Source organism: Tachysurus fulvidraco, chromosome 4, assembly GCF_022655615.1.
Source record: "Tachysurus fulvidraco isolate hzauxx_2018 chromosome 4, HZAU_PFXX_2.0, whole genome shotgun sequence".
Classification (NCBI taxonomy): domain Eukaryota; kingdom Metazoa; phylum Chordata; class Actinopteri; order Siluriformes; family Bagridae; genus Tachysurus; species Tachysurus fulvidraco.
This window is the reverse complement of record NC_062521.1, coordinates 16,926,792-16,943,727: the sequence shown is the minus strand read 5'-3', so window position 1 is coordinate 16,943,727 and position 16,936 is coordinate 16,926,792. Positions and strand designations below refer to the sequence as shown.

The 16,936-nt window shown below is 43.6% G+C and overlaps 1 protein-coding gene across 9 annotated transcripts in view; it reads right to left on the bottom strand.

The window, feature by feature from the left end:
• smap1 (small ArfGAP 1) overlaps positions 1-16,936 on the bottom strand; it is a 108,316-nt gene that overhangs the window by 64,169 nt on the left and 27,211 nt on the right. For all 9 annotated transcript variants that reach the window (XM_027136266.2, XM_027136267.2, XM_027136270.2 and 6 more), the window contains exons 2-3: positions 7,540-7,673; positions 5,698-5,783 (exon numbers count right to left, since the gene is read on the bottom strand). In XM_027136266.2, coding sequence (XP_026992067.1) covers positions 5,698-5,783; positions 7,540-7,673 — 220 coding nt within the window. The remainder of the gene's footprint in view (positions 1-5,697; positions 5,784-7,539; positions 7,674-16,936) is intronic.

Below are 16,936 nucleotides of genomic sequence, written 5' to 3'. Positions count from 1 at the left end.
ATCTAAAAACTACAGACTACTTTAACATGGAATTTTAATATTGTGCTGAATGAATTAAGTGTGTGTGTGTGTGTGGGGGGGGGGGGGGGGGCATGCAGGGTTTCCTGCGCCATTATATATTCAGAGAGTTTGCTGAAAAGAGACGTTTGTGAATTTGAATTTAATTTTTCTTGCTGTAGCAGCTAAGAGAGAATGACATTCAAGGGCAAAATGAAACACATATTATTACATAATATTAAAACATTAATTAATCAATTTGTCCTTTAAAGTCCTTAAGCTTTTCCCAGGAAAAGGACTTATTTTAATTGGAGAAATGATTTATTATGAGGACTGTTGAACCAAATCTGAATTCAATTAAAGTGATCATTACAATTAGGACTATTCATTTATTGTTCATGAAGCAAAAGACTGCCAATGTACTTCACTACTATTAACAGTCACCTGTCAGCAATCCGTTACTTTAGTCTAAATCCCCCCTTCAGGTTTAAATGTAAGTGCTTGAGTTTAAAGATGTTATTTTTGTAAAAGCCATCGCATTTGTAATTCCAAGTCTTTCATTACCTTACATTGTTTTTATGTAACTGAATTCTAATCTACTCTATAAGCTAAACCTTGGAGGAAAAAAAAGGGTGTGCATAATTATTTTGCAACATTAAATTCTAAATTGAGAGTGCTAGGGTGATAGAGAGAACATGCAGGGGAGTGAAAGAGAAAAAGACAAAGAAAGAGGGCAGGATAAAGGTAGACTGCTCTGTCAGTTTTATTCATTAGAGTCTGCTGCTTTTCACAGTGAGCACATCTTTAGATCTGCTATAATTTAAATGAAGGGTCAAAGGCCAAGAACAGCATGAATCAGGGTCAGAGAGAGAGAGAGAGTGCAAAAGAGAGCGAGCAAGCGCACCAGAGAGAGAGAGAGAGAGAGAGAGAGAGAGAGAGAGAGAGAGAGAGAGAGAGAGAGAGAGAGAGAAAGAGAGCAAAAGAGAGTGAGCAAGAGCACCAGAGAGAGAGAGCGAGCACAAGAGAGAGAGAGGGCAAGAGCACCAGAGAGAGAGAGAGAGCACAAGAGAGAGAGAGGGCAAGAGCACCAGAGAGAGAGAGAGAGAGAGAGGGCAAGAGCACCAGAGAGAGAGAGAGAGAGCAAGAGAGAGAGAGCACCAGAGGGAGAGCGAGAGAGAAAGAGAGCAAGAGTGCAAAAAAAGAGAGAGAGAGACTCAAGAGTCAGACTGAAATAAAACTAGCAAAGATAAAAACCAAAAAAAAAAAAAAAAAAAAGAATGTAGGAAATTAAAACGGCAAAAAAGGAAAAACTATTTGAAAGTGTTCCAGAGTGATACAGATAAATATGTCTTTTTATCAGCAGAAAGGCTGCTTTTCATTACATATCATCTCTTGACCATTTGCAATGCTAGGGCAAGTCTCCTATTAGTGGGACATGAACATGAGACAATGCACAGAGGCACAAAGTGTGACAACATCTGGGAGATGGGGAAAAAAATTCTACCAGATGTAAATCTCCATTTGGATAACGTACGCCTCCAATGAAAGAGAGTTCTTTCAAAGCCTTTTTTTTTTTTTTGGAAGAAGCTTCACCTTCCCTACCAGATTAATCCATTGTGACAGTTAAGAATATTGTACTGCAGCGGTCAGCATAGAAATGAAGCGATTTCCACACCCACACCAAATACAAGAGCGCAGATAAGCAGGGTGCCCGCCAAGGAAATTCAATTAAAGTGTGCAAAGGCTCCAAAGAGGAGAATGTGGAATTAGCTGGACTGCCATACACACCCAATTAGGCCAGCTGTGTGTGACAGGCTGGAGGAGGAAAAAGCCTAAGCAGAAACAAAAGAAACAAACAAAGCGGAGAGGTGTTACTATTCCAGGAATGCATGTGTGTGTGGGTTTCACCTTCCCTCACAGTATACAGGTGTAACCCAAGGTGAGAGAGTTAGACCTGCGTATGAAAGCTGCATGTCGCTCTGCATTAACATACTGTAAAATCCGGTGTAAGGCACTTGTATCTGAGCACTAAATCTAAGTGAGGAGTGTGGAGTCACTTGAGACTCTAGCTTGCCTAAAGGCACTGAAGTTCTCCTGTATATTATAAAAAAAGAGAGAGAGAGAGAGAGAGAGAGAGAGAGAGAGAAAGAGAGAGAGAGAAGTGAGAATACTGGTGTCTGGCATAATTGTGTTGTAATAAAGCCACAAAAAAAGAAGTCTGATTATATTTTTATAAAGCTATAACATTATTAAAGCTGAATATTTATGGACAGCAATATGGCTGCTAATGTCCTTTAAAACTGCACATCGAACGAATTAGGCTGTTATTATATTAATATATAAATGTTACACACTATACTACATCATCACCAGTATAACACCTGACCATCACACACACGCACTTTTTCCCCCAAACAGAGGCCACAAAGTGAGAAGCACACAGCTGTACAGGATGTCTTTGTGTGCTGAGCGTTACTATTTCCCTTCAGTGGTACAAAGCGGTGCACACAGCAACATCCAGAAAGACTCTTGGTTTTCGAGGGTTGATGCTCGAGAGCTCTGACCTCAACCCCACTGAATGTCTTCAGGATGAACCGGAATGCTGGCTGGGTCCCAAGCCTCCTCACCTAACGTCAGTGCCAGACCTCACTAATGCTCTTGTGGCTCAAAGTGCAAACATAAAAAGCCTTTCTGCGAGAGTGAAGGTTAGAATAACAGCAGAACGAGGGAGAGTAAATCTGGAATAATGTTCAAACAGCATACAGTATCTGGTTAGGTGTCCACATATTTTTGTCTATATAATGTATTTCGGTGGTCCAGCATCAGACTCCACGCTTTCACCACTGCAGCCCAGGATTAAATCCCAGTCAATAAAGCCCTGATAAAATAACAAAATATGCAGATCGGATGATCTGTTGTGCCGAGCCTGAACAGGGGGATGCAAAAATGCTCCGTCTGCTTCAGTTTTTAAATTTAGGCATCATAAACATTTTTTATTCATTTTCTTTCCCATCCTCTTAACCTGCCGTTATTGTTTATTGTTAATTAATTACCTTCTTTTACAGCTTTGTTTTTTATACTTATTGTTGGATAATGTCATTTTTATTATGTGTACTTGTGCTTTGTACAGCACTTTGGTCAGTGTAAGGTGAATTTAAATGTTCTCTATAAATACTTACATACACTTTGTTATTCCTAATAAATAAACCAAGTAAAGTTTAAATCAACACCCTCGCACTGTCTCTCACACACAAACACACCCTCGCACTGTCTCTCACACACAAACACACCCTCGCACTGTCTCTCTCACACAAACACACCCTCGCACTGTCTCTCACACACAAACACACCCTCGCACTGTCTCTCACACACAAACACACCCTCGCACTGTCTCTCACACACAAACACACCCTCGCACTGTCTCTCACACACAAACACACCCTCGCACTGTCTCTCTCACACAAACACACCCTCGCACTGTCTCTCTCACACAAACACACCCTCGCACTGTCTCACACACAAACACACCCTCGCACTGTCTCTCACACACAAACACACCCTCGCACTCTCTCTCACACACCAAACACACCCTCGCACTGTCTCTCACACACAAACACACCCTCGCACTGTCTCTCACACACAAACACACCCTCGCACTGTCTCTCACACACAAACACCCTCGCACTGTCTCTCACACACAAACACACCCTCGCACTGTCTCTCACACACAAACACACCCTCGCACTGTCTCTCACACACAAACACACCCTCGCACTGTCTCTCACACACAAACACACCCTCGCACTGTCTCTCACACACAAACACACCCTCGCACTGTCTCTCACACACAAACACACCCTCGCACTGTCTCTCACACACAAACACACCCTCGCACTGTCTCTCACACACAAACACACCCTCGCACTGTCTCTCACACACAAACACACCCTCGCACTGTCTCTCACACACAAACACACCCTCGCACTGTCTCTCACACACAAACACACCCTCGCACTGTCTCTCACACACAAACACACCCTCGCACTGTCTCTCACACACAAACACACCCTCGCACTGTCTCTCACACACAAACACACCCTCGCACTGTCTCTCACACACAAACACACCCTCGCACTGTCTCTCACACACAAACACACCCTCGCACTGTCTCTCACACACAAACACACCCTCGCACTGTCTCTCACACACAAACACACCCTCGCACTGTCTCTCACACACAAACACACCCTCGCACTGTCTCTCACACACAAACACACCCTCGCACTGTCTCTCACACACAAACACACCCTCGCACTGTCTCTCACACAAACACACCCTCGCACTGTCTCTCACACACAAACACACCCTCGCACTGTCTCTCACACACAAACACACCCTCGCACTGTCTCTCACACACAAACACACCCTCGCACTGTCTCTCACACACAAACACACCCTCGCACTGTCTCTCACACACAAACACACCCTCGCACTGTCTCTCACACACAAACACACCCTCGCACTGTCTCTCACACACAAACACACCCTCGCACTGTCTCTCACACACAAACACACCCTCGCACTGTCTCTCACACACAAACACACCCTCGCACTGTCTCTCACACACAAACACACCCTCGCACTGTCTCTCACACACAAACACACCCTCGCACTGTCTCTCACACACAAACACACCCTCGCACTGTCTCTCACACACAAACACACCCTCGCACTGTCTCTCACACACAAACACACCCTCGCACTGTCTCTCACACACAAACACACCCTCGCACTGTCTCTCACACACAAACACACCCTCGCACTGTCTCTCACACACAAACACACCCTCGCACTGTCTCTCACACACAAACACACCCTCGCACTGTCTCTCACACACAAACACACCCTCGCACTGTCTCTCACACACAAACACACCCTCGCACTGTCTCTCACACACAAACACACCCTCGCACTGTCTCTCACACACAAACACACCCTCGCACTGTCTCTCACACACAAACACACCCTCGCACTGTCTCTCACACACAAACACACCCTCGCACTGTCTCTCACACACAAACACACCCTCGCACTGTCTCTCACACACAAACACACCCTCGCACTGTCTCTCACACACAAACACACCCTCGCACTGTCTCTCACACACAAACACACCCTCGCACTGTCTCTCACACACAAACACACCCTCGCACTGTCTCTCACACACAAACACACCCTCGCACTGTCTCTCACACACAAACACACCCTCGCACTGTCTCTCACACACAAACACACCCTCGCACTGTCTCTCACACACAAACACACCCTCGCACTGTCTCTCACACACAAACACACCCTCGCACTGTCTCTCACACACAAACACACCCTCGCACTGTCTCTCACACACAAACACACCCTCGCACTGTCTCTCACACACAAGCACACCCTCGCACTGTCTCTCACACAAACACACCCTCGCACTGTCTCTCACACACAAGCACACCCTCGCACTCACACACAAACACACCCTCGCACTCACACACAAGCACACCCTCGCACTCACACACAAACACACCCTCGCACTGTCTCACACACAAACACACCCTCGCACTGTCTCACACACAAACACACCCTCGCACTCTCACATAAACACACCCTCCCACTCTCTCACACACTCTCTCTCACACACACAAAAGATACTGGTCGGTCTGTGGCCGTCTGAAGTTATCTGGCAGATGGGCTTCGTACAGCTGTCTGGCCTTGGTGTTGCCCATGCTCTGCACACTCTGCACACAGACACAGGAGAGAGAGAGAGAAAAGAGAAGAAGAGGTGAGAACAGAGAAATAAAAAGACGAGATGAACTAACAAACGTAAGCAATGCACATTTTTAATTTCGTGAGAGACAAATTACCACGGCTTTGATGGAGCTCGTCGACGAGTGAGATGGAAAAAATTAAAAATAGTCATGCAATTACTCATCAAGGATTAATCAACCATTAAAGCTGCAGTTAGTATTGAGAGAGGAGATGCTCTCTTTGTGCTGCTCTTTTCTACGAAAGGAGAATAAATCATTCATGCTGTTTTTAATAAAGACTGTGTAGGGCACTGGCTTTAAAACACTGGCTCATGACCTTCTGGTAATGAGCCAAAATTAAAAAATAAATTCATCTGTAATACAAAGCTAGAGTTTCGAGTGTCTGGAGCTCATTACATGATCAACTCTGTAGTTAAAAGCCCAGTGAGCGTTAACATCCCTGGAAACATTGGATTAAATGTAAAAGAAAAATGAATAAATAAAGATCTGTAACTTAATAAGCATTTAGTGTCTGGTACATTCAGGAAATATGTACAGTATCCTATGTATATGTATACTATGTATGCTGAGCTATTAAATATAACTGAACCCCCAAAAGAGAAACACTTGATCAGAACAGTGAGTGTGTTCGGACTGCATACTGATTGGCAGCAGCAGCTTCCAGGAAATGTTAACAACTCAAACAACAGCGCTGGCACATTGGGTAAGAGGAGTGGCGCATCCATCCATAGAGCTTTTGTTTTCATGTGCGAGTCATGGACATTGAGTGGTGTGCTGGTGCAATTCGAACATATTTCCAGCAACAAAAGAGCTCATGGAAAGAGAAATAAACAATATAAGATTGCAGTTGCTCTGCTCCTCACTTTAATTTCCTAATTGTTTGTCTAATATAAAAAGCAACAGTTATCAGAGCATGGCAGTGCAAAATGCAGAAGCAGCGTGCATAGCACTTAATAAAACTAATTCAAATGAGCTTTACTGTCCTCCTATTTATCTGCCTAGCATGGGGGGGGGGTCGTGGCCTAATGAGGGGGAGAGTCGTGGCCTAATGGGGGGGGGGGGGGGGGGTCGTGACCTAATGGTTAGAGAGTTTGACTCCTAATCCTAAGGTTGTGGGTCCAAGTCTCGGGCCGTTAATACCATGACTGAGGTGCCCTTGCACCGAACCCACAAGGGCATCTGACTGACATGTAAAACAACCAATCGCGGTTTGTTTAGTTTAGCATCATGTTTAGAGGTGTGAAAATTCAAAGTCAACGTGCCTCCAAAAACAGACCAGTGTACAACCAAATACTGTTAGTTTAAGAAAGAGTCAGAAATTCTAGCATTCGACTGAACCCCATAACCGCTCGGTGAAAGTGGCGGCTTTGTTTCGAGACGGACCGTCAAAAAACAAACATCTCCCGAGAAACCTGCAGTATCCAACCAGATGAAGACTTTTATTTTATATCGTTAAAACACATCAGACGTCAAGCCAATAATTCATGGGTGTAATATTTGAGGCTGAGAAGAAACCCACTGATTCTTCCCCCTTCAAATCATCATGTAAGTCATATCCGTATCATTCTTTCTACCGTTTATACATGTAAATATTGTAATGTTTTCTTTCATTCCTTCCAGAGTAAAAAAAACAACAAAAAAACAAACAAACAAAAAAAAACATACAGCACAATTTTAAAGTGTGAATCTTTAAAGTGTAAAAGTGATGAACAGTACAGGACAGCACCTGGATTTGCTCGGGAGTCCATTGGTCCAGGTTGACTGATTTGACGCGGGATATGTGCACTCCCAGGTTCCGGTGGATTCCAGCACACCTGATACAGATAAACACACCCAGGTTCCAGGAAGCCCATCGAGGTCCTGCGTGAAGAGAAGAAGCATCGTTTACACCACAAATCTCTGCATGTCTTTCTAGTCTTTCCGCTGTTGTAAGTCAGGTCTAATGTATTTTGTAAATTTATAAAAAACCGAGTACTCGTATACTTATGTCCTGTTGCGGGAATCTCTTCACTGAGCGTTGTAGTAATAGAGGCACATTTGTACTTTATGTCAATAACAGATTTTAATGATAAAGTCTTCAGTTTTATTTGTATGTTTATTCAACGAGTCATAGCTGCTGTAGATTCTCCAACATAATCAGTGCATCAGGATACTGACCTTGAACTACAACTTCCTTAACGCAGCAGTGATAACGTACTTCACTAAACATTATAACACACCATTACAGCCAGAATAAAATCCTCTGCACCAATTAAGAATTTATTTCTGGGAATATTTTCTAGTTCTAGATTATTTTTAAATCAATCTTAGAGTCTGTTTGGGTCACAGTGAGAACAGTAATGGCTGTGTTATCATATCATAGAGAAGAGCTTAAATAACCACTAGTTCCTCTTATTTTTCATTAACTATATGGCTAATGAGGATTGCTGATATACGACTTTCACGACACATCACAATTAAGGCTGAGCTTGCGTTTGAGTCTGGTGGCTCAGTTGGAACACAGATGCATAGCATTTATAATTCACATACCACATATCGATCCACTTTTTGTGTTTTGGTAGTATTAGTCTACTATTACCTCCTTCTCAGCTACCTAAACAAACCGCACCAAAAAGGAAAGTGGGTTTAAGGGCTTTCACACGGTCAGTTTACTCCGAAAAATATAAGTGAAGTGAAAGCTGTTGTGCGGACCACAAAGGACATCGAGGTACCGAACCTGAGAGTACCTGCTGGAGGTGGTGCGAGTTCAGTCGCACCAAAACTGTCCTGAGAATCCCGTTTTAAAAAAAACTCAAATCGTACTTTTTTTTTTAAGAAAGTAAAATAACCTGAGCAGGTGTTTTAGTCGATAACAAGATCAATAGTTTTTACAACACTTGTTTACTGTGAGTAGTGGAGGAACAATGTGAGACACCGAAGAAGTGCAATGCCTCACTGAACATATCAAGAAATTGCGTTTCTTTTTTTAAAATAAATAAATAAAGCCTGTCATGTTGTGTTCTTCATGCACATTTGTGATGATTTAAGACAAACGCACGATGGCATCTGATGGAATCAAGTGAGTCTAAAACCAGAACAATAAGAGGCTGTACTTATAATCCGATATTGAGTTAATCGGGGTTGCCAAGTATGACAGGTGACAAATTATACCCCTTGCTGTAAAATGTCATTTCTGTGACTCCCAGCTCTCATTTTAGTCCTCAATCTATGAATCGCGCTCCCACTCTCACACTGTGCATCTGAGTCACACTTCCTTTCGAGTGCTTGGCATTAGCCATCATGCCCACTGGACTAGAGAGAGGCGGAAGGAAGGTCCCTCTGACCCTGGCACTGTTACCACTCAGCCTCCTGGCAGTCTGACTCACACAATCCACACATGCATTTGCATACACTACGACTTATTAGCATAAGACACAGTGCTGTAAGGGTTCTTTTTTTTTTTTTTTCTTTTTTTTTGAGCGTGCTCATAACTCATGCATGGCACTGCATGATTACACAGGATATTAATGACTGTCTCAGTACTGTTCTCCACCCGTTGAACAAAAGAGGAGTACACGGAGCGAACAGGCAGATAAGACTCCCGGTGCAGCATAAACTCGGGTGGAGACACAGTAATGAGCGAACAGTCTCTTATCTCTCCCCCACCCCAACTATTATCCAGCTCAACGCACATGTTCCCTCTACCACCAACCCACATTTATTAATCCAATAAAGGGCCAGAGATTGTGTCTCGCCCCTGAGCAGCAGCCACTACGTAACTCACCCACCATTAAATGTGTTTCATTAGTCACAGAGCAAAGCAGGAACTGCAGGGTGGAGAACTGAAAAACCATCACATACTCGTGAGCTACTACATACAGATTTCTAGTTAGGGCTTATGGTTTCCCAGTGGCTGGGGATTTTTGCACTCGGAGGATTGCAGTGCTGTTGTACATAAACCTGCTGAATTATCAGCTGTAAATAAACTGTGTGTGTGTGTGGGCTTTGCGCTGAGCCCCGGACGAGATATTGTTTGTATTGAATAGTTGTAACCCTGATAAACAACACAGACATTCGCTTTCTTAATAAAAATCTATGTTCATACCAAGATGCATTAGAGAAAGAGGTTCCATTCTGCTCCGAAGTCAGACAGCAGGTTATTGAGGTTTGTGTAGGATCCAAACTAAGCTAAAAGGAAACGCATGCTATAGGATACGACACGTTATATTTAAAGCTGCAGCTCCTTCCTACAGACATTTAAATCGTTCAACTTGCCAGCTATGATAGTTATATTAGATAACATCGTGCCCATCTGGGGGTCAGAAAGTAGAGCTAGCTGTTGTACAGTCTGAGATGGAAGCTGATTCTAGATCAGCTAACTCTATATCTACTGTATGTAAAAGTAACCTTCTATTCTTACTGTTGGCAGAAAAATATTTTCGAGCAAGAAAAGTAATACAAGTATAGATTAAGTAGCTAAAATAAATGAACCGACTGAAAATATACGGGGACAAAAGTAGATTTTCACACAACATTAAATAAAATGTGATGTCGATCTAGCCGTCACGCTCGCAGTAAAGTTACCCAAATGCACTCTTTTCCACCCTGCTCATTGTGTCTGTGGAGAACAGGAGTGTTCGCTATCCTCATCAAGCTGCTGGTAATGTTACACACAATAAATCATGAAATGTAGCTTGCAGTTGCTGCCTTTTTGTGCCATACGTTGCGTACTAAATGTCGGTTTTATGGCTGTCAAGTTTGAACGAATTTCAAATGTCACGGAAAAATAAAAACTTACTTTTACGGCATTTGGGTGAACCTTCCAATCAGTAGTCAAACACCTTAACCACTAGAAAGAGGAGAGGAGTATGTGTGTATGTATGAAGAAAGGAGAGTGTGTAACTACGAGGAGAGGAGAGTGTGTACTTAAAAGGAGTGTGTATAGGTACGAGGAGAGGAGTGTGTGTACTTACAAGGAGAGTGTGTACAGTAGGTACGAGGAGAGGAGAGTGTGTAGGTACGAGGAGAGTGTGTAGGTACGAGGAGAGGAGAGTGTGTACTTACAAGGAGAGTGTGTAGGTACGAGGAGAGGAGTGTGTGTACTTACAAGGAGAGTGTGTACAGTAGGTACGAGGAGAGTGTGTAGGTACGAGGAGAGGAGAGTGTGTACTTACAAGGAGAGTGTGTACAGTAGGTACGAGGAGAGTGTGTAGGTACGAGGAGAGGAGAGTGTGTACTTACAAGGAGAGTGTGTAGGTACGAGGAGAGGAGTGGGTGTACTTACAAGGAGAGTGTGTACAGTAGGTACGAGGAGAGGAGAGTGTGTATGAGGAGAGTGTGTACGAGTGTTCGCTATCCTCATCGAGCTGCTGGTAATGTTACACACAATAAATCATGAAATGTAGCTTGCAGTTGCTGCCTTTTTGTGCCATACGTTGCGTACTAAATGTCGGTTTTAGGGCTTTCAAGTTTGAACGAATTTCAAATGTCACGGAAAAATAAAAACTTACTTTTACGGCATTTCGACGAACCTTCTAATCAGTAGTCAAACACCTTAACCACTAAACTACCACATCACCACATATACAGTATGTATATAACACCCCATATAGCGTATAGCGGTTGTCTTACAGCAGCTTTACAGAAGTATAGAAAAAGCCATCCTCGTTTGGGTGACACTGGACAGTAAATAATGCAAATGTTAATAGTGTCCTTTCTACAATACTTTGTAGTCAAGTGCAACTGCGCAACTAAGAGCTCCTGAGAAACGAGCAAGTCAGAGGAATATCTGAGATCAGTATAAACTTTACACTGATTCCTTCCTGTTCACTTTTTTGTTTTTTGACTCGAGCACAAAGCTGATCGACGCAATGGCAGTTCAAAGACAGACTGAATAGCATGCAGTCATACGAGGTTGTATGTTTGGTGCTGCTCCGCTCGTCTTTGCCTATGTCTAAATTTCTGCAGACTCGTTGGGGCTCATAATTGTACGCTCAATGCAGTTCCGCTGCTTGCTGTTATCTTCTATTTCCGTATCATTCGCTTAATTTACTGATGGGTCAAGAGGACATTCAAAACTTTTAGGGTGACCGCTGCTGGATAAAATGCTAAACAACCAAACTAAAAATTGCGAGCAACTCATATTAGAGATCCACACTCGACTTGTTGGTTGGACCTCCACCCCGTATGCCAGTGTGAAGAAAGACCGCACTTTACTTTCTGTTATAAAAAGTGACCTAGATCTTTATTCACTCCAGTTTCAGCCCTTCTCTGTCTGCCAGTCTCTGTCTTTCACGTTCAGACTTTCTGAGCTGGGTGAGCTAAGAGAGAGCAGCAGTGCAGAGGAGAGCTGGGGCTCAAAGCTAAGACAAGCTTAACTAGCCCTGTCCTATTTGTGACTGCCTCTCTGCATGTCTGCATGGACCAAAGCCAGTCTCGATTGTCTGGTGAGGAGACTGCTGATTTCACACAGGACACGCTTGTGTGTGTGGGTTTTTTTTTTGGTCTTTCTATCTTCTTCTGCACAGCTTGTTGCAGCAGATCCAGAGAGACATGGGTCAAGGCTGCAATCGCTCTGCACTTGCAAGGACCGTCTAACTACATGGCAGCAAATTACAGATGAACACTAGGCCTGCAAACACCACGGCTATAGAGCCTGAGTGAACCTGAGAGAGAGAGAGAGAGAGAGAGAGAGAGAGAGAGAGAGAAAGGGAGAAGAGGAGGGGTACATGTAATTATTTTGGCTGAGCCCTGCTACACTGAGGCATCAAGAAAGCCCACAAGGCTGTAGTGAACAGCTGGAAAGGGAGATAATATTATGACATTTGGGAGAGTCTCTGCACTACATGGACTGTACCCAGGTCCCTCAACTGGGTGGTGCTACCTTTAAATGCAATTAAAAAGAAACCGAAATGAATTGTTTTTATACTTAGCCAGACTGCACTCAAATAGTCCATGGCTTTGTGTGTATGAGGAGAGGACAGTGTGTACAAGGAGAGGAGAGTGTGTATAAGGAGAGTGTGTATGAGGAAAGAAGAGTGTGTATGAGGAGAGGAGAGTGTGTATAAGGAGAGTGTGTATGAGGAAAGAAGAGTGTGTATGAGGAGAGGAGAGTGTGTATGAGGAGAGGAGAGTGTGTATGAGGAGAGTGTGGATGAGGAAAGGAGAGTGTGGATGAGGAAAGGAGAGTGTGGATGAGGAAAGGAGAGTGTGGATGAGGAGGAGAGTGGGGATGAGGAGAGTGTGGGGATGAGGAGAGTGTGGGGATGAGGAGAGTGTGGGGATGAGGAGAGTGTGGGGATGAGGAGAGTGTGGGGATGAGGAGAGTGTGGGGATGAGGAGAGTGTGGGGATGAGGAGGAGAGTGGGGATGAGGAGGAGAGTGGGGATGAGGAGAGTGTGGGGATGAGGAGGAGAGTGGGGATGAGGAGAGTGTGGGGATGAGGAGAGTGTGGGGATGAGGAGAGTGTGGGGATGAGGAGAGTGTGGGGATGAGGAAAGGAGAGTGTGGATGAGGAAAGGAGAGTGTGGATGAGGAAAGGAGAGTGTGGATGAGGAAAGGAGAGTGTGGATGAGGAAAGGAGAGTGGGGATGAGGAGGAGAGTGGGGATGAGGAGGAGAGTGGGGATGAGGAGGAGAGTGGGGATGAGGAGAGTGTGGGGATGAGGAGAGTGTGGGGATGAGGAGAGTGTGGGGATGAGGAGAGTGTGGGGATGAGGAAAGTGTGGATGAGGAAAGTGTGGATGAGGAAAGGAGAGTGTGGATGAGGAAAGGAGAGTGTGGATGAGGAGAGGAAAGTGTGTATGAGGAAAGTGTGTAGGAGGAAGAGGAGTGTATGAGAAAGAGGAACATTAGTAAATGAGTTATTTGCAATACCTTTAAAAGGTTTAAATAACAATGTGAATAACAATTAAACTACTTTAAATACAAACAGGAATAAACGGCCGTTAGAGTGTCTGAAGACAAAAGTAGTCAGTTGTATTAAATACAGCAGCATTGTATTTCCCTGACAGTTCCTTGGTAAATCTATACATCAAGACCCACTGTGAACAAAATGTCATCATACTGCCTACAGTTCTACTCTAAAGTCATTAAGCGCCTAACTGCTTGCTGATATAATATACATAATATATCAGACTACATCAGAATATGCAAATCATTTCATTTTGGATTCCACGTTCCATACGCCTTCATTGAATAACCGATTTGAACAGTTCGGATTTTTGCATATCCGATTAAATATTCAAATAAGCGCATACGTCCCGAATTACTGCCTCAAAACAAATCTTCTCCTTCCTGATTGTCGCCTACGAAAACTCGACACGCAGCCCCTCTGTTTTTACATGTACAACAACGGGACGCCCGCATCGTTCTGTCAATGTCACCCCAAGGCTACCAGAATGCATTTGTCAAAATAAACAACAGTTGCCTTATCTACTCCATCGCTCAAATTTCTGAAGCCACAGTACTCACGGGGACGGCGGCTCCTTTTTCTCCGCTACTGCCCTACACCCTGCAGCAAGAAAGATAATATATATAAAGGGAGAGAGACAGAAAAGGAGAAATAGAGACCATCAATCATAAAAGAGGCTCAAAAGAGGGAGAGTGAGGGTAAAAAAAAAAAGAGAACGAGACAGAAAGAGAAAAAAATAAATAAATAAATAAATAAAAACAAACTTGGGGTGAATAGAATGATATTGAGGTTTTTTTCCCCCCTTCGGATTCCACTGGGCTGTTCGAAGCTTACTTTAAGGAGAACGGTATGACTTCCAGGTTCCCTCCTCCTGCCACCTGACACTACTGTATACTAAAAAGTGATTAGGGCTCAAACACCTAATCACAGAGCAGCACTAACGCAGCCGTACCAACAATATGTTTCTGCTCCTTTCTCGCTCCGTTTTCTTGCTCTTGCCATCTGCACATGTAAATGTGAAACTCGCAAACAAGCGCAGTTCATCAATAATTCATGGAGGTACAGAGTTTAAGCTGATTACACTATGCATAATCATGCAATCATGCAACAAACCAAAGCGGAACGAAAATAAAAAGAGACGATAAATATTAAAAACAAGAGAACGGTTCGCTAAAGGTAATGTGGGCCGTCGAGGCGTGTTGGAGATCGCAGTCTCGGCCTGAGGTAATGTGTTGTGAGAACGAAGGCGTGTGTGTGCGTGTGTGTAGTCTTGTGAGAATGTATGAGGTGGAAATGAATGTTTGATGAATTGTTTTTCTGTATTTTTCTTTGCCATGATTTGGACTGCTTTGCTGCAGGACAAGCAGCTCAGACTAAATTCTACAAGCTGAACTAAACCGGTCATGAGATAATAGAGTTGAGATAAATGAATTATCATTCAGGCTAATTGGATTCTCCGGTAATTTTTTGGATCTCTCCGTCTGACGTCGTCACTGGACAGCATTTCAGAGATGATCCAACCTGTCAATCATGCAGATGCAAGTCAAGTGCTTAAAAATGTTCACATCAGACATCAGGAGTCAGAGGAAATGTCATCACAGTCATGGTTGTTGGAGGCAGATGGGTGGGTTGAGCAGCTCAGAAACTGTTGATTGCTTAGGATTTTCTGCATGTAAATATGTTTTATTATCTAATGATGATCTAAAAATGATCAAGTCTAAAATGAAATGAATATTTATCCCTAATGAACAAGGCTGAGGTGACGGTGGACATGAAAAACTCCCCAAGGTGGTATAAGGACTCAGCAGGGAACACATCCTCATGCGGGTGACACTGGACGGTACATAATCTGAGGTCAGAGTAAATAGAGAAAAGTCCAGGCACTGTATACGTACTTTGTACAATGTGCACTGTCTGTTTCTCCCCATTCTGATGTTTTAGGGTTGGATACGTCCGGGTAGAAAGAGCAACTAGAAGAGATTTGAAAACGTCATGAAATGTGGTCTCTATGTTCATCTTTCCTGAGTTGTGAACACAAATCCCAACATATAAAGCTATAATCACTGAGAAAGAAGGAGGAGCTGCTCTTTAGATGAGGCAGACAAACATTATCCTGAATATGATATGATTGAAAACGTGTATAAAAAATGTTTATGTGGCGTGAACTGGACAGCTCGTAATTACAGATGTGTCAGTGTGCACGAGGGGCTAATTTATCCATAGTAGACGCTCGTATGGATTAGAAAACATGTGAAATTGGTTAGCTTTCAGTGCAGAAACTGTGTGGCACTAAGCTTGATGCGCCTGAAACACGACCACAGAGAAAGCAATCAGTGAAGCCTTTACCAACATTAGAACAGCAATTTCACTGCAGTATTATTCCAGCCCTGTGCTGCTATTTGCAATCTGGACACAATCATTCCTGTGACATAACGCACAGCCATGTTAACTATTAAATATCAACGAAATAAACTAAAAACAGTTGAGAATTATCTATACGTTATGACGCCTCCATTGAAGATGACAAAAAAAAAGGAAGCACGTCTGGTGGAGTATAATCAGGCTCTTCGATCAAAATAATTCAAGTTTTGTTCCTTTGTGAGCAGTTAGTGCAGATGATGATGTAGATGACAGCAACGTGTAGTGAACAAGAAGAGAAGACGCATGTGGCATGTGGTAGTTTAGTGGTGGTGTTGGATCACTGATTGGAAGGTTGTGAGTTCGAATCCCAGATCCTCCGAGCGTCCACCGCCGGGCACTTAAACAAGGCCATTAACCCTCAATTGTTCGGTTTTATAAAATGAGCACAAATGTAAGTCACTCTGGATAAGTGCGTCTACCAAATACCATAAATGTATGAATAAGAGCTTTCTGCTGTGAACTTAACTTGAAAAACGATCAAAAACTGCCAGCAGGACCAAAGCAATACTAGAAGCGAGCACACACACAGGGCACGTGTTCCTGCACTGACCATTTCAGAAGTGCTGCACGTCCTTAAAAGCACTCATTCGATTTCCTCTTTACGAGGTAAAAATGAAAAGCCAGTGAGGACGCATTTGTCTTAATATGTCCTTTGTGAGCTGCTCGCATGCTTGGTCAGGATCAGCGCCCATGCTGTAATAGTCTACTTGCCCATCAGGCGTGAATGCTAGGTGAATACGTTTGTCACAGAGACAGTGACTATGGCACAGGTCTACTGGCGTGTCACAGTGAGAGCACAAGGCCAAGCGTTA